At 36.4% G+C, this 18027-nt stretch overlaps 1 protein-coding gene and 2 non-coding genes across 5 annotated transcripts in view; all 3 read right to left on the reverse strand.

Moving 5' to 3' along the window:
- TPR (translocated promoter region, nuclear basket protein) overlaps window positions 1–18027 on the reverse strand; it is a 61178-nt gene that overhangs the window by 36285 nt on the left and 6866 nt on the right. For all 3 annotated transcript variants that reach the window (XM_045838488.1, XM_045838486.1, XM_045838489.1), the window contains exons 7-22: window positions 17323–17487; window positions 16745–16837; window positions 16066–16146; window positions 15900–15987; window positions 13037–13177; window positions 12532–12623; window positions 12064–12261; window positions 8947–9054; window positions 7833–8059; window positions 7024–7187; window positions 6468–6601; window positions 6236–6384; window positions 4241–4403; window positions 2569–2703; window positions 1927–2067; window positions 792–957 (exon numbers count right to left, since the gene is read on the reverse strand). In XM_045838488.1, the coding sequence (XP_045694444.1) occupies window positions 792–957; window positions 1927–2067; window positions 2569–2703; window positions 4241–4403; window positions 6236–6384; window positions 6468–6601; window positions 7024–7187; window positions 7833–8059; window positions 8947–9054; window positions 12064–12261; window positions 12532–12623; window positions 13037–13177; window positions 15900–15987; window positions 16066–16146; window positions 16745–16837; window positions 17323–17487 (2245 nt within the window). The remainder of the gene's footprint in view (window positions 1–791; window positions 958–1926; window positions 2068–2568; window positions 2704–4240; window positions 4404–6235; window positions 6385–6467; window positions 6602–7023; window positions 7188–7832; window positions 8060–8946; window positions 9055–12063; window positions 12262–12531; window positions 12624–13036; window positions 13178–15899; window positions 15988–16065; window positions 16147–16744; window positions 16838–17322; window positions 17488–18027) is intronic.
- On the reverse strand, window positions 6130–6235 carry LOC123818578. Its single transcript, XR_006785649.1, has one exon. It is a non-coding gene; the product is annotated as a U6 spliceosomal RNA (small nuclear RNA).
- LOC123818585 lies at window positions 11653–11781 on the reverse strand. The gene has a single exon (XR_006785654.1). It is a non-coding gene; the product is annotated as a small nucleolar RNA SNORA66 (small nucleolar RNA).

Here is an 18027-nt window from a genome sequence, read left to right on the forward strand (position 1 = left end):
GGTGCTTGAGGGAATTAGCAGATTATTAACTTATTATCTAAACACCGCTTACTCTAAAACCCCGAATCTTAATCATTTAGCCCAAATCCTTGGAAAGGGGAAAAATTGCACTAGAAGTATTTCTTATCAAATGGGATCAGTAAGAGAAGACTTTTAGGTAATCATACACACACTACATACATCTATGTATTTATGTATACATCTATACATACATGTACACATCTATACATACATGTACACATACACAGGCAATTCTATCATGCTTTATATTTCTTTTCTAGTAAGAAATAACACCATATGGAAAGATTATACGGACACAAAAGCTTTGCATTTAAAATGGTATATTCCCAAAATAAACAAAATCTAATGAAACAAATCTTTTACCTGAGGCAATCAACGAGCAATACTCAGGAAGACTGCTCTGAATGACAGCAAAAAAATCAATTATTTCGTAAATGAGCCTCGCTGTTATATATTTAACAAGAACCATTATCTCAAAAGGGAGAGTTTAAAATGCAAACATTAGCCTTCAAAAGAAATGTTTTTCAAGCGTCAATAAGTGGTTTCAACAACTAGAAAACTGATAGTGCACCTTGGTCAGATGCTTGCAGAACCGCTCTGAACCTTCCGAGTCTGAAGCTCTGCTAATCTAGGCCTAAAGCTGGGCTTTACTACATGAAGTGTTTCTTATTCTCTTTGCTAGTACCCACGGAGAAAAAAGGTTAGTTATTGACAGATGTTACAAATGTTTCCAAAGAAACACTTTATTACCAGTCTAATCACTTATTTACCTTTCCCAGTTCTCTGTGAGGACTGGGAAGCAAGCTGGGCTTCCATATTACTGAGGTGCTGTTTCAATGTTGCAATTTCCTTTTGAGCATTTTTTAATAGTTCTTTTGTGTTGTTATGAAGATTCGTCTCAGTATCCAGCTGCCTCTTTGTATCTAAAAGTTGAACCTATAAGAAAAAAATACATTAACCCTACAAATACTGTTTTTAGATTCTTAAATAATTCGAGGCTCAAGTTAATCTTTTTACAGATTTTTAAAACTCTTGCCAAGATAGAGTAAGAGAAACCAGGTTCACCTTCTCATCTGAAACAACGGAACACACAAACAAAAATGGATACAACACATACAACAGTTTTACAATTACGGGTTGACAGGATACAAGAAAAGCTAGCTGTACAATTTCCCTAGCTTATCGACTTAAGAGTGTCCACAGGCTATGGCACAGGGAAAGGGAAATGAGGCAGGGGCCAGCACACCACCTGAATTGAGAAGGCAGAACTGAGAGTGCAAGAAGGCTAAATTAGCTCCAGTTCGTAAGATACGCTATTAGAGAGAACAGAGGTACACAGGTAAGAATACCCTGGTGATTTGCAGAGGATCCCTCTGGAATATTCAGCAAAACTGATCAGTTTATGCATGTGAAATTACCCCAGACAAGGTAAAGAATCATCCAGAGAGACTGGGGTGAAGAGTATCTGGCGTGCACAGAATATCAGGAATAATGTCTATTCCCAGTAGCCAGACTGAAAAAACTCACAAATCCATTGAACACTAGGGACCAGTACTCAGGAAGGTCTAAACTCAGTCATGGAGAACAATTTGTTCGAGACTGAGCACTGCTTTGGGCCTGCCTAATAAATCATAAAAAGTAACACTCAAGAAAATCAAACTTTTTCAAGTAACTTTCCCATATCCCAGAGTAAAGTTCAATATTTTCAGGAACAGAAAAATAACCATCACCCCAGTGGAGAAAACTCACAATGTATGGCACCCAATAAATATTATTAGGCATAGAAGGAGGCAAGAAGAACTTGAGTTTGTAAGAAGTCTCATCAAACATAAGACAGCCGCGTGTGCACACCCGTCTGACTGTTGACCACAAACCTACAGATGCTCCGAACCCTGACAGACTCACATCTAGGTTTCTGGTAAGCGTATGCCTTTGTTCCACCTCATTTTCCAACTTCTTTTTTAGATGAGATATCTCATGTTCCAACTTTTCTATCTGGTTACTAAGCCTTTGTTTGGTTTCTGTTTCAGATCGCTCCAGTATTCCCTATGGTAAAGAAAAGATTTTTGGTTATGTTAAAGAAAAAAGTCAAAAAAGCAATACCAATTAAAGGATATAGGGAATTATAGAATCGAAACCCATTTCTACATTAAGATCTATGACACTAAGAAAGTTATTTTGACATTTTACATATTAAAACATCTATTTAATAGGAAAAAAAGAAAAACATATTACAATAGCCATTCAGATTTCTTCAAGTTTTAAGGCACAAAATAAAAACGACAAATTTATTCTTGTAAGCAATTCAATTGCACAGCCCTTTTTAAATACAGACAGACCTGAAGATCGAAACTGCCAACTGCATGAATTTCAGGTCTTTTTCAAAAATTATTTAGAATACTGACAAATCTTAGTAAACCTCAAAATTCAATGATCATCATAATACATGACAAAAATGGCAGATAAATTTTCTAATTAAGATAACTAAGAAAATATAATGTTAAAACTATTTAAATTGTTTCTATATGTGCCTTTTTATTTAGTTACCTGAATTGTTTGCAGATTAGTTAGCAGTAAGTTTTGTCCTCTTTGTTCAGCTAACAAAGACTCTCTTTGCTGAGAGAGACGAACTTCTGACAGCTTAAGCATTTCCTTTTCCTTTTTCAAATTTTCTGCTCTTACCTTGAGGAAATTACAAAAGAAAAAAATGTTGGAAAACAATGTGTCAAATGCAATAATACAGTTATGAAATGAATATGCTCCTCCATCATTCCATATTCCTTAATGCTAATTAGAGACTATATCTTCTGTCTACGGCCATACCACCCTAAATGCGCCCGATCTTGTCTGATCTCGGAAGCTAAGCAGGGTCGGGCCTGGTTAGTACTGGATGGGAGAGACTATATCTTTTTTTATATACGAAAATAAAACTTAGTTACATGTGTTGAAATATGGAGCAAAAATAACTGGAAACACCAACAGATCAAAGAAAAAAAATCTTGCTTTTACCACAAATATTTCCAATTTCTTTGCTCTAAAAATAAGGCTTTAAAACAAGTAACAAAAATCTAAAATGTCAGAGTAAAAGAAAAACTGCAAAATTATGCTCCAGTCATACCTGCATGCTATTAAACCATGCAAGTTGTGTGAGGTAGCACGGTTACTACCTAAAGAGTGCTGACTGATGCATTTTAACTTCTTTGTCCCCCATGAAGAACGGACTCTGCGTCTCAGGGCATCTGGGAGTGTGACTGGAAGATCAATATCCTCTAAGTATTCATCTTTACATAAGTCATAAACTATCAATTATCAAACTATCTCCACCATTTTGAAAAAATGCATTCCCCAAAAAGGAACGGGAGCAAGATAAAAATAAAAGAACATAGCCGTTGGATTCAGAATACCTAGGTTTAAGTCCCAACCAACTCATATTGCATAACTGTGCCAAAACAGGCAAATTACTTAGCTTTTAGTTTGTGTTTCAACAAGTAAAATGGGGGACAACTTCACCTAGTTCAACAAAAGTTGAGAGATAACTTAATAAAAAAGCAAAATACTTCATAAAAATTAGTCATCAAAGAATTCAGTATTTAGTTGAATGTACTGTCAATTTCTGGTAGACATTTACATTCACGGTGAAATTAAAAAATATAATTCAATGCTAATAAAATTTTTAATTGTCTCTTATTAGAAATGAGCAAGAAAAACATTCATTTGTTTTTGTTACAACTACAGAAAGAATGATTTACAAATTTATTTTGAAATGGAAGACTTATAAGGAAATCTTAGTCCAGAAAAACAAACTTCTCCTTCAGTTTGAACAGAAATAGTCACTCAGCTGATACACAACTGGATATAGCTGCCCCTTCAACAACGTAGCAGTGTGGGGCACCAATCAGCCACACAGGGAGGTGGGCCCTCCACATACAGATTTCCAACCATGGATCTAACTACTGTCGACCCTTGAACAACATAGGCTTGAATGATGCGGGTTTACTTATACTGGGTTCACGTATAAGCAGATTCATGGGCAAGTGGACCTGTGCAGTTCAAACCTTGATCAAGGGCCAACTGTATTTGGAAACTATGTAATAAAAACTTATAATACACAAACCTCTCAAATTCTGTCACACCAACCAGTAAAATCAAAGTAATAACTAAAAAGTCAAATGACAAATGCAATTTATAAGGCAAGTCAGATGAGAGAAATTGGTCTCACTTCTGCAACAGCCAGCTTTTCGTTTGCTCCTCTCAGGTCTTGCGTCATTGTGTTGATGATCTGCTCCTGCTTTTGAGTCGTTGCAGTGAGCTTCTGATTTCTCTCCTGCAGGGATGTTATTTCTCGGCGATATCCTTCAACATTATCTTGTAGCATCTCATACCTTATAGAAAAGAAGGACAATTCTGTAAGACACTGCATCCTAGTTTAGTTCCTTAAAGAATTTCACATTAGCTTAATTTTAAATAATTAAGTATACTTTAAAAAGTGGCTTTGTAATGTGATACCTTTTTTCTCAACTTCAAAGTTAGCAGTTTAATTTAAACTCTAAATAAGCACAATATTTCAAGTTGAATTAACTTTTTAATCTTATTCATTTACAAGAATTTTAACCATATTGAATAATGCCAAATACAATGTTGATACACTAGACACTCACCAAAATGCAGTATCCAATTTTAGATATTTATGCAGCTAGTAACAGATTTTTGCCTTTCTATTTTCCACTATAACTCTTCATCTTATTTTCTTATGTGCTTGAAATCTTAGCAAATGGCTAGCTAGAACTATGAACGTAGGGGGAAAAGGATGCTTTTATTTTGAATATCAAACCTGAAATTATATTATAGAGGTTAACTGCCTGCCATATCCTTACAAAAACATGTAGTACAGCAAACCTCATTTCACTATGCTTTGTAGATACTGCTTTTTAAAAAAATATATTTTATTTATTTACTTCTAGAGAGAGGGGAAAGGAGAGAGAAAGAGAGGGAGAGAAACACGAAAGTGTGGTTGCCTCTCCCATGCCTCAAACTGGGGACCTGGCCTGCAACCCAGGCATGTGCCCTGACTGGAAACTGACCTGGCAACCCTTTGATTCGCAGGCCGGCACTCAATCCATTGAGCCACACCAGCCAGGGCTATAGATACTGGCTAAAGATACTGGTATAGATACAGGGCTAAAGATATTTATAGATACTGCCATAAATATAGATATTTATGAACACCAAGGCAAGACCCTCCACCATCAAAAAGATCATGAGTTGTTAAAAGGCTCAGATGATGGTTAGCACTTCTAAGAAAACGTTTTGAAATTAAGGTACATAATGTTTTAGACATAATGCACACTTAACATACTACAGAAGAGTGTATACATAGCTTTTTTATGCACTGGGAAACTAAACAATTTGTGTGACTCGCTTTATTGAGATATTCATTTCATTGCAGCAGCCTGGAACTGAACCTGTGATATCTCCGAGGTTGTGCCTGTATACACAGAATAAAATTCGCCCTACTTGTTAAGCTAACAAGTATTCAACGGATCTAACAAATAACTATGGAATGAAGTTTACTGTTACTCCTTTGTAAGTGACCAAGAAAGTGCATTTCCCCAAAATTAACTCTCTGGAAGACCTGTGTGTCTTCTACCTAAAATAGAAAGGGCTGAATAAAGGTGCTCACCTCATGCTTATCCTCTGGTGCACTTACAAAATAATTATGTCCTACAGAAACCATAGGCCTTTCACTGCCAGGAAGGAGTTCTAGCAACACTTCTTACATCAACTTCAGTTTTAAATAACTATCTGGATTGCTCAGCAATGGCCCAAGGGAATCATTAACCAATATTAGAACACAGCCCCCATAGTTTCTCATCTGGATTATGGTCCACAAAAAAGTAATACGAATGCAAATTAACCCCTGATTTTGGTTCACTGAAGACTGAAGTATGCCATTTGGACTTCATTACCTTTTTTGGATAATCTAAATGTGATCTATTTTTAACATTAAATTTATTGGGATGACACTGGCTAAGAAAACTATATAGGTTTAAGTGTACAATTCTGATACATCACCTGCATATTGTATGGCATGCCCACCACCCAAAGTTAAAAAACATGGAATGCTTCACAAATTTGCAAGTCATCCTTGTGCAGGGACCATGCTAATCTTCTCTGCATCACTCCAATTTCAGAATATGAACAAACGAAAATTTACCGTTTAGAAGCAAAATCTAGCTGTGTAGATATTTTGGTGTTCTGTGACCGCAGATCTGTGACTTGCTCCTGAAGTTTCTCGAGCTGCTCATTTTGGAGTTTTTCATTATCTGCCTTTTCCTTTTTGTAGTTCTCAAAAATTTCCTGCAACTAAGTATCAGAGAAATTTTTAGAAGATGACACTGTTATCGAAAACCTAACCCAAAATAAAGGTGGGAAGGTGGGATCTGTACCTGTTTAAGGGCGGCCTTGGCTTCTATAGCCTCTGCCGACTCAATGATAGGCACCGAAGTAGGAGTGGAAACAGTCTGTGATGTACTTGAACGTTTTGGAGTTGAAATGAGTGAAATATCGTCCAAGCTTGAAGCTTCAAAAATGTGGGAAAAAAAGATAACATTCCTTCACAAATATGGTATTGCCAAAATCAATAAACTAGACTTAAGAGATCATAGATTACAGAAATTATGAAACAAGGAATCTACTAAATAACCTATTAAAATTATTTTTGGTTTCTGATCAGATAAATCTGCAGACTAAATGTTAAAACATGACCAAATATAATCCATTGATTTTAAGATGCACTTTTCAACACTGGTCAGCATTTCTGCTTTCTTAATAAGACCTAAAACAAAAGTATGCTTTAGGATTGAAGACCTGTTATGACCAACCACATACGGTGGTCAAATACAGTGCATGTTGCTTATGTTGCAGAATCCATTCTCTAATATCCATTTCAGAAAAATTGCCCCAAATACTTGGATACCTTTAAGATAAGAGATAGAAACCTACCTTGTAAAGGAATGACAACTCCTGTTGTCTGTGACAACAAAATACGGTACATATCACGCTGACGAACTATGGAGTCAACCAGTTGCATCTGATGCTGTCGGGACCCACGGAGTTGCTCCAATTCAGTGAGGGCGCTCTCCAGTTTGAGCTGCAGCTCAGTAATCCTACAAAAAAACCCCAAGTCTATTTCACTGACATTGAGAGGCAGTTGTAATTTCTACTGTGTAACACAGACCAAGTATTTTACCATCTGTCATTAAGCATCCTATTTTTCTCTCTTACCCTTTCTTTCTTCTAAGTGACATGTGTAATAACCACTTCCAAAGCCCCACCATAAAGGACTCACACACTCATCACTGTCACCTGAAAAATCTGTCTGCAAAAATAAACCAATTCCACTCAGGCTAAACTCCAGAAGTTTTGCCTTCATAGCCACTCCTCCTCCTTTAGCACCAAACACACTAAAAAAACCAAACCAAAACAACTTTGCCTGAGTAATTCCTACGCATCTTCTCTCCGAAGTCTGGTGTGTTCTCTAAAATCTAGGCAAGGTCCTCTACCTCAAAGTTCGCATGAGCAGGTTTTTATCTATTACAGCACTGACCATGCTGAACTAAAATTATCTCCTTATCTAATTACCAAGCTCATCCACAAACTGAGCTCCCTGAGAGAAATTTTTTTTTCTTGGTATTGTTGCTCAATTCTTTCTCTCTCCCAAATCACTACATTCCCAGGCTGGCACTGCTAGGGGATACATCAGGAGTTTTCAATAAATGTTTGCTGAACAATCAAGGTAGTCCATAACTTACTTGGATGAAGTTGTTTCTTGTTCTTCTCTTTCTCTGGTCTCCCCAAGTTCCCTAAGAGCCACTAACAGACGCTGATTTTGCTGTTGAAGCTCTTCGATATTTCTGTAAGATACTAGGTGCTGGGATATTACTTCAGATGAACTGCTTATATCAGCAGAGCTTACTTCCTCATCACGAATTACATGGTTACCCCTTGCTTCCTCAAGTTCCATCAAAAGCACTCTAATCTAAAAAGAAAGTATTAATATCATCAAATACTGAAGAGCACTGGCTTTGATTCTGGAAACATTTAGAAGAAAAATTTTCAAATAAAAACATTACTTTATAAACACCATCGACTTGTATTACATTATCTTAAATGCCAAAATATCAAACATATTTTAAATATTAAGACCTAAAAATGTCTAACAAAAAAACTATTTTCATTTCTATCAAGTAGGTAATGAAGGCTGTTACTTTTACAAAGCAGCCACATTATAATTCCAGAAGCATTATTCAATTTCTGTACAACAATGCTAGTACTGTCATCCTTATGTATGTACTATCTAATGAAGCAGAAAAAGAGAGTGAAAAATAGATTTTAAACCCATTTAGACAAAAACTTAGTGTTGTTTGTGTGTGTAGACCCACAAACATAAATTAGGGTAAAATTTATGACCAAAATAGGTCTACACTTCCTGACTAGTTCAGCTAAAAAGTGGCAGAGTAATGAATATGGCATCGTTTTGTATCAGTAAAAACACAGAAAACTCATACATGTTTATATTTGCTCACGTGTTTATAAATGTAAAAAGAATGACATGAAAGAATATATAGAAGTCTGTTATTTGGTTATACCCTGGGACATGGGCAGGGGAAAGAAATTATATTTATATTTGAATTATTTCATTTATTACAACCAGTGCCTGTAATCTGAAAATTTACCAAACACGTAAGAAAAAAGGAGGGGCTATGGAAGATCAATGACTAGGGTGCCATTCTCATGGAGTAGTATTCCTAATTGACATAAATTTCCTATGTGGCAATTCTCTCTTAGATTCCTGGAAACAAATTCAAACATTACCGAGTCATCAGTTTAGGGGAAAAGAAAATAGGAAAGGAAAAAACTTCTAACCTGCTGTGAAAGATCTTTTATTTGAATTTCCATTCTCTGATTGTCTCTTTCAAGTACAGAGGAATGTTTGTTGGCTTTATCAGTGTCCTCCTGTAATCGTTGAATCTCCTATAAAATGTAAATTCAAGTTAAAATTCTGTATTTCCTTATAAGATCTATATAGATGAAACAGTAAATGAATAGAGTGCTCAAATACCATAATAATCAACTTATAAACTAAAAATATCCAATTAACATATTTCTACATAATAAATCCTAAAGAGAAATCCTTTGTAATTATTGGCTTGGCCAAAAAGTCTATTTAGTTTTTTCCGCAAAATAAAAGACACATTTTTCATTTCACTAATAACTTCACTGATTTCGGTATTTTGAGTATGTTGGCTCTCTCCTGCTATTGGCTTCTAGTGGATAGAGGCCAGGGGTGCTGCTAAACACCTTCCAGGGCATAAGACAGCCACAGCAAAGTTATTCGGCCACAATGTCAGCAGTACCAAAAAACTTTGCAAATCACTTTTGACACATCTGATCAGTCACAGTACATTTTCCATATACTGTACAAATTATATTTTGTGTTTCAGTTATGTTTTTACCTTTCTTGAAATATGAAAGAATATGCCAAAAATGTTGTGTACTTTCTTCCATCTTTAATATTAAAATGGCTGCACAAAAATTCACCAATTTTATTTTTTTTTTTAAATGAACACTAACATGACAGTTATCACAGTAGTCTAAGAAAATTGTTTCAAATGAGGTTAAAGACATTACCAGAGCCATCATACAGAAAAAACTAAACAAACATTTTTGGCCAACCCAATATGAATACATGTATTTCTTAATTATCTCAATGATTGTTCATCATAATGTTCATCACCACATAAAAACGATGGGCAACATGCCCCCTCTCTCCAACTGTCACTTACAATTTTATAGACACACCAACATGTTAAATAATCTCAAAAGTTTTGTTACTTAGACAAAAACAAAGGATAGTATTACAATGATAATCTAGTACTCTGGTTACCTGAAAATAAATACCGAATAAGTAAAAAATGTTGGGTAAGATGCATAAAAAACTTGATTTTGTAAAAAACACATTAAGAATTAATTCTAAATAATCAGTAGCAAATGTTACAAAGCTGTAAAAAACCACAAAACAACAACAAAAAACACCCAGTGACATCTGCAGTGCTCTGCCAAGTTCCGCATCACAGCACCAATAGGGATTCAGAGGCAGCTTTAAGGAGCCTCATATGAGCACAAAATACCTGAGACATTACGTGTTACTTCATATTCATACAAATTTGGCTTTATAATGTATTGTTTTCAAGTAAAAAATCTAAAAATACTATTCAAGTAAAAGACGGCTCATATTTATCCTGGCATTTTAAGTAGCGCGCTGCCCTAATGCTGTGTCTAAACCAGTTTCAAAGACAACTAGTATATGACAGAATGAAGCAAGCGAACATTCATGAGCTATTCCAATAATACAAGTCTACTGAATTCAAAACGGGATCAATTAAGACGCCTAGGAAGGAAGTTATTAGTTAGAAAACCCTAAAGCTCTCACGAATAATCATCACAGAGTCTAGACTGAAGGACATCTGGTGTACATTACGGACAGAAGATTCAGTTGTAAAAAAGAGCCACAGTAATTATTCTAACACTCTTTGACAGTTATGAAAAAATAAGGGATTGCTGGTACTGTGCCTGTACATTAGTGAAGAAGAGCTTTCCCCATCATTAATAGCTGCTTTTTCCTGATTCTTAAGCCCCTCCACCTCACTATCTACCCCCTTTAGACAGTAAGCTCCAAACAAAGCTCACCCTCCACAGTGGAGAAACTCCAATTCTAATCAGATCTAAGGGATCACTTTTCAAACCAGATGAAGAAAGGGGGTGTCACAAAGCCAATATTCTGTCAAAGCAAAACTGGCAGATGTCATTTGATTCAGGGGAGAAACAGTAAGATATATCCCGATTTAAACTGCTATCTAAATTGTAATAGTAATAGCAATAAAAGTTTAAGTTTGAGTGAAGGATACAATTTATTTGTACTAGGAAAGGAAGGGTGGGAGGGAGGGAACGAGGAAGGAAAGGAAAAAGACAGAATGAAGGAAATTCATCAGTAGAAAGGCAGATACAAACTGACTTAATTGAATTTCCTTAAAAAAAAAAAACAACAAAACATATTTAATAAATCTTAAAGATTTCTCAGTAATATTAATAGTTGTGCCCTAAAAGTAAAATTACCAGACTATAAATACTCTTATTTCATCATTATGTATTAAAAGGGAATCTTAAGAGGTAAAAGACATTTATGAATTTCCTTGGTGGTTCTGACATGTAAAGAAACAGTAACAAAATAATATATATAGCCTGGGCAATGTGGCTTGGGTGGTTGGAGCATTGTCCCATAAACCAAAAGGTTGTGGGTTCGATTCCCAGTCAGGGCACATGCCTACAGTGTGGGTTTGGTCCCTGGTTGGGGGCATGTTCGGGTGGCAACCTACGGATGTTCGTCTAGAATCAATGCCTTTTTTTTTCTCTGGAATCAATGGATATATCTTTGAGTGAGGGTTTAAAAAAATTAAAAAACAGATAATGTATATGAAGATTTGTCAGATTGTCAAATGGTATAAAAATGTTCTTCCCTAAGGTGAAACAATTCTATCATTTCTAGAAACAAGTATCACAACTTTTTTTTTACACTGTACTAGGATAGAATGGACCACCTCAATAGCTTCTAAGGCTAATATATTTCTATCACCACAATTTAGCAAACCTGTTTCCCCTCACTTTGGCAACACCATGCAGAGTTAGTGAACAAGTTTGCACCACAATGTTCGACAAAAACAAACAAAACAAAACAGTGCTGTATTTAGGAGTGCTCTATTACAAAGATAGATCTCAAGTAGCCACGTATCACCTCCTAAGGAGCCCTACAGAAACGATCCTAAGTGTTTTAGAAAACATAGAAGGTTCTCACAATTTTAGCCCAATGAAGGTAGAACATTTTGTGATTACAGGTGTCTCATAATGTAATGACACACTTTAATATGTCGAATCACTGTTTCTTACATGTTTTTCCCAGAGCCCAAATTTAGGACTGGAACTAACCTTCATAGCTTGTTCAAGCTTAACTGATAAACTTGCCACAGCTTTCTGTGCACGTTCATACTCCTCGCGCTGGCGTTTCAGAATCGGTGCTTTGGCTTCAACTTCTTTTACGATTTCATCTAAGTACTTGTTAATTCTTTTGTTCTCTAGTTTCTCCAAGAGCAACTGATCCTGAGTTTCCACATAAGCATTATACAACTGAAAGCAGAAGAGGGTTTGTTTCAAATGTAAGCATGAGAATATAAGTGTACGTATTCTATCTATCTTCATAATAAACACTGATTAGCACTTAAAAAGATGGAAATATTTACTATATGTTACACAGAACTAGGAATCAAGAAAGCCTTTCCCAGTATGACACATTAATCTTCAGATCATTTTAAGAATAATTTTTCTTAGGACTGAGTTTCACAGAGAGCTGAACACTTCTGCTGAAGGGAAAACAACAGGATGTACCACCACTCTTACCTCAGTCAGTTTCATGCCGGGTTTCACGATCTTAGCTACAGCTGCCGCAGTGGGAGACATGGCTGTGAGCTCCTCTTCGGATAGTATGGCTCCTGTGCCAACACATAGAAGTCTACTGTACTTTTTGAAAATTTCAAAATAAAGGCGCTAATGTGTTTTTCAAATAAGTGACACCTATGATACATTACATGTAAATTTCTGTGAAGATCTAAAACTGACATCAAAGAGTACTGTAACATAACTCAATTCTAAAAATCATTCAATATAGTTGAAAATATTTTGAAAAAATGACACATAAATTACATGTGACCAAATAATACTTCTGACAATACAGTAAAAATATGCATAAAGTACTAATTTTAAACTAAAAACACATTCTAATGCTATTGCTCAATGGAGTTTCCTACATCACAAATGACAGAGAAATTCTATTAGTAAAACTAAGTGAGACCCATGTAGGGAAGTGCTAGGATTTCTAGACATTAGTAAGTATCTTAATCCATACCTTTACGTTTTGTGGCAGAAAGCAGGTCATTTGCATTCTCTAGTTCTTTCTCCAATTTACCTAATTTCTCAAGCATTTCTTTTTCCATTTGTTCTTTAGATTCCTCTACCTCTAGAAGATGATCTTGAATTGCTTTATTTGCTAAAAACATTTTTAAAGACAATATTGAAATATATAGTTAAAATGCTGGCGCTTATAAAATGTAACAGAATAGTCATTTTTCCCTCCATCAGACAATACTAAATTTTAGACAGACTGCAGTTGACAGTTATCATTCACTGAAAGCTCTTGCTCTAATTATAATTCCTGAAATGTTCTGGCCTGGCAAAACTATTTCTCCTTTTGATGTCTCCTATCCCTAGGGAAAATAAGGGAACTTGAATTGTAAAAAAAAGTGCCTCTCAGTATCTCTTTGGTTTTATCTGATCTTTAGTCTAGAGCATAGGAAATAACTGAAAAAAATCACACAAAAATAAGTTACATTTAAAAATAAAAAAAGTAAGAATATAAGAGAATCAGACTTCTGGCCAAGATGGAAGTGTAGGTAGATACACTGTGCCTCTTCACACAACCAAAATAAGGACAATTTAAAACAAACAAACAAAACAACCAGTACTGACAGAAAATTGAACTGCGTGGAAGTCCAACAACCACGGAGTTGAAGTAGATACATTCACCCAGAGCGGCAGGAGAGGCGGAGGCAGGAGGGGCGAAGATGGGTGGCCAGGAGGGAGAGGGCTCGTGGCGGCTGCTGGACACTGGGTGCGCAGCACAAAGAGGAGGCAGCGTGTGGACCCAGAGCGTGCAAAGAGGCAGCTGGCGGAGGCGGTGGATTGTGGAAGGGTGTGGCGCGCAAGGCGGCTGGCTGACTAGGCAGTCACACAGCGGCAAGCAGATAAACCAGGCTAAACTGGGGAGGGAGACATACCTCGCAACCCAGGGTCCCAGTGCAGAGAAATAAAGCTTCAAAACACCTACTGAAAACGGCCACGGGGGTTGAGGTGCCGGGAGAGACTCCCAGCCTCACAGGAGAGTTCGCTGGAGAGACCCACAGGGTCCTAGAACGTAACACAAGCCCACCTACCCGGGAATCAGCACCAGAAGGGCCTAGTTTGCCTGGGGGAAGCAGCGGAAGGGACGGAAATCCGGCAGAGGGCGGAGCAAGCACCACTGTTCCCTCCCCAACCGTCCCCCACATATGGCGTCACAAACCAGCAAGGTGGGTTGCCCCACCCTGGTGAACACCTAAGGCTCCGCCCCTCACTACGGGGTGACAAGACAAAAAGCCCTAACAGCTGAACAAAACTCCAGAAAAAATTCAACTAAGTGAAGAGATAACCAACCTATCAGATGCATAGCATAGTTCAAAACACTAGTAAGCAGGATGCTCACAGAACTGGTTGAATTTGGTTGTAAATTAGATGAAAAAACAAAGGCTACGCTAAGAGAAATAAAGGAAAATGTACAGGGAAGCAATAGTGATGAAGGAAACTGGGACTCAAATCAATGGAGTGGACCAGCAGGAAGAAAGACACATCCAATCAGAAAAGAATAAAGAAACAAGAATTCAAAAAAATGAAGAGAGGCTTAGGAACCTCCAGGACAACTTTAAACATTCCAACATCTGAATTATAGGGGTACCAGAAGGGGAAGAGGAAGAGCAAGAAACTGAAAACTTATTTGAACAAAAAATGAAGGAGAACTTCCCCAATCTGGCAAAGGAAACAGACCCCCAGGAAGTCCAGGAAGCTCAGAGAGTCCCAAAGAAGTTGGACCCAAGGAGGAACACACCAAGGCACATCATAATTACATTAGCCAAGATTAAAGATAAGGAGAGTATCTGAAAAGCAGCAAGAAAAAAGGAGACAGTTACCTACAAAGGAGTTCCCATCAGACTGTCAGCTAATTTCTCAAAAGAGACCTTACAGGCAAGAAGGGGCTGGAAAGAAGTATTCCAAGTCATGAAAGGCAAGGACCTACATCCAAGATTGCTCTATCCAGCAAAGCTTTCATTTAGAATGGAAGGACAGATAAAGTGCTTTTCAGATAAGGTCAAATTAAAGGAGTTCATCATCACCAAGCCCTTATTTTATGAAATGTTAAAGGGACTTACCTAGGAAAAAGATGATAAAAAAAAAACATGTACACTAAAACGACAGCAACTCACAATAATTAACAATCACACTTAAAACAAAAAGAAACTAAGCAAACAACTAGAACAGGAACAGAACCACAGAAATGGAGATCACATGGAGGGTTATCAACAGGGGAATGGGAGGAGCACAGAGGGGGAAAAGGTACAGAGAATAAGTAGCACAGATGATAGGTAGAAAATAGACAGGGGGAGGGTAAGAACAGTATAGGAAATGTAGAAGCCAAGAACTTTAAAGTATGACACATGGACATGAACTAAAGGGGAGAAATGTGGGTGGGAGAGGGTGTGCAGGGTGGAGGGGAGTGAAGGGGGGAAATGGGACAACTGTAATAGCATAATCAATAAAATGTTTTAAAAAAAAGAAAATAGAAGACTTTAAAATACACTATTTATGATTTAAGTCAGTCTTACTCATGGATTAAGAGAGTACCCAAACTATAAACCCATATGTATTAATCAGAAGTATTTTAAAGATGGAAGAAAAGCTTTCTACTAAAGATCATATTATACATAAGGTTATTAGCTGAACAAAACAGAAAAACACTATATTTTTAAATACACTATTTGCTGAAAATCCAGAATTTTATACTAAAGTTTGTGTCCCTATATAGTTAATCTAACTTCGAAATCCAACAAGCTACAAAAAGGTAAAGGAAAAAGTACCTTCCACCTAAAAACAAAATCATCTTCCTGTAACTCAAAAGTTACCTTCTCCAGCTTCTTTCAAAAGCTTGTGTAGTTCATCCACTGCTCGGGTCAGTTCATTGCTCTTTGCCTCTGAGTCATCTGCAGCACTCTAAAATTCAATCTTAAAGTTATCAAAATGTGCAACAAAGTAACATTAGGGCACTAAAATGTGTGGTGGGGTTCCTACCTTGTACAGATTAGAGAGTTTTATGTGAGCATTTAATTCATTGTGGAATTTCTCTTCCATACTGGCCTGTTGTTCCTTGGCCTGAAACAAACAAACCGACCAATTATAGCAGACACATTTGAACTGAACTTAGAATGATTCAAACACCAAGATAAAAAAAGTACATTTTAAGCCCTGAATCGCGTAGCTCAGTGGATTGAGCGCAGGCTGCGAATCAAAGTGTAGCAGGTTCGATTCCCAGTCAGGGTACATGCCTGGGTTGCAGGCCATAACCCCCAGCAACTGCACATTGATGTCTGTCTGTCTGTCTGTCTGTCTCTCTCTCTCCCTTCCCTCTCTAAGAATAAAGAAAATCTTTAAAAAACAAAGTACATTTTTATAAAGAAATAAAATTAAAACCTTAAATTGAAATCAGTTTTCATGATAAAGATGAATTACTTTAAGGATGGATAGTAATGATTTTTTATCTAAAAGTGGAATACTTAAATAGTATTAAAATTAATGACACTCCTTTTTAGACATTACTTAGGATACAACATATAACTGTTATGTATGATTAGGTAAGTGTCCTATTTTACAGTGCCAGGAACAGTGCAAATCATAAAATGGCTTCATAAAGAAAGTTTCATAACTGCTGTAGTGTTTTTGTAAAACAGACATTTTAAAGTGGTCACTATACCTCTTTCAGTTTGGTCAACAGATCTTCTACATGCTTTTGAAGATTCTCATTTGATGTTTTCAAGCTGTTCATCTGTTCTTCCATTCTAGTAACCTAGAAAGAAAGAGTAGAGTTGGACAGGGGAGAATGCTATATTAACTGTAATTAACTTGATATGGAGTTTAGCTGTCAACTAAGCACAAAATAATTCCCCACACCCTGAAAAACATTTCATATAAAATATGGATATTTATGGATATAAAATATGGATAAATGAAAATATGGATAAATGAAAATAATAGCTCACAAGCACACATGTTTGGATTTAGTTCACAAAAACTTATCACTACTACTTAAACATGTCTTAGGAAAGATATACCATAAGATAGTAGTACTACCAAAATTCACCAAAGATTTTATCATAAATTTTATTTAAAAGTAACTGATTAATTTCCCAGGCAAACTGTTTATCAGTTATGTCTTCCATATTTGACCCTCAATCCTTCATTTATTGGTGCATGCCACTAAGTAACTGTTTAATAAACTGCCACACAAATGTAAATTGTAACTAATATGAAGATACAATTTTACTAACATACCTCCTCTTTTTTGTTTTCAAGGTTACATTTAAGCTCTAGAATCTCATTTCCTTTTTCTCTGCCAAGAGCCAGAAGTTCATCAGTTTTGGTTTTCAACTCTGTATTCAGCCACGTATTCTGATTTTGCAGTAATTCCTTTTCTTGCTCCAAACGTTTTTCTCGATACTAAAGAAATTCCCCCAAAATAACATTTATATTTATAGTAAAGGACAATATATCATTATTTAAAAGATTTTGTCTACAACCAAGGAACAGAATTTTATCTTACAATAGAAATAAGTATCTGCAAGAATTCTTAACAGAAAACACAACCAGATAAGAACAAGAAACTTAAATCACATAAGCAAGCCCTGGCTGGCATAGCTCAGTGGATTGAGCGCGGGCTGCGAACCAAAGCATCGCGGGTTTGATTCCCAGTCAGGGCACATGCCTGGGTTGCAGGCCACGGCCCCCAGCAACCACACATTGATGCCTGTCTCTGTCTGTCTGTCTCTCTTTCTCCCTCCCTTCTCTAAAAATAAATAAATAAAATCTAAAAAAAAAAAATCACATAAGCAAAACAGTTCAACTAAAACTGCCTTAATCCTTAATTCCTGACATTCAAAAACACAGCTTTAATTACCTTATAGATACTTGCCTAAATTTAATTTAGGTGAATTTTAAGCAAAAATTTTATGTTGTGCATTAGAAATTATTTGTTACTTG

The sequence above is a fragment of the Phyllostomus hastatus genome, unplaced genomic scaffold (assembly GCF_019186645.2).
Source record: "Phyllostomus hastatus isolate PE091 unplaced genomic scaffold, TTU_PhHast_1.1 phas_contig_283, whole genome shotgun sequence".
Taxonomy (NCBI): domain Eukaryota; kingdom Metazoa; phylum Chordata; class Mammalia; order Chiroptera; family Phyllostomidae; genus Phyllostomus; species Phyllostomus hastatus.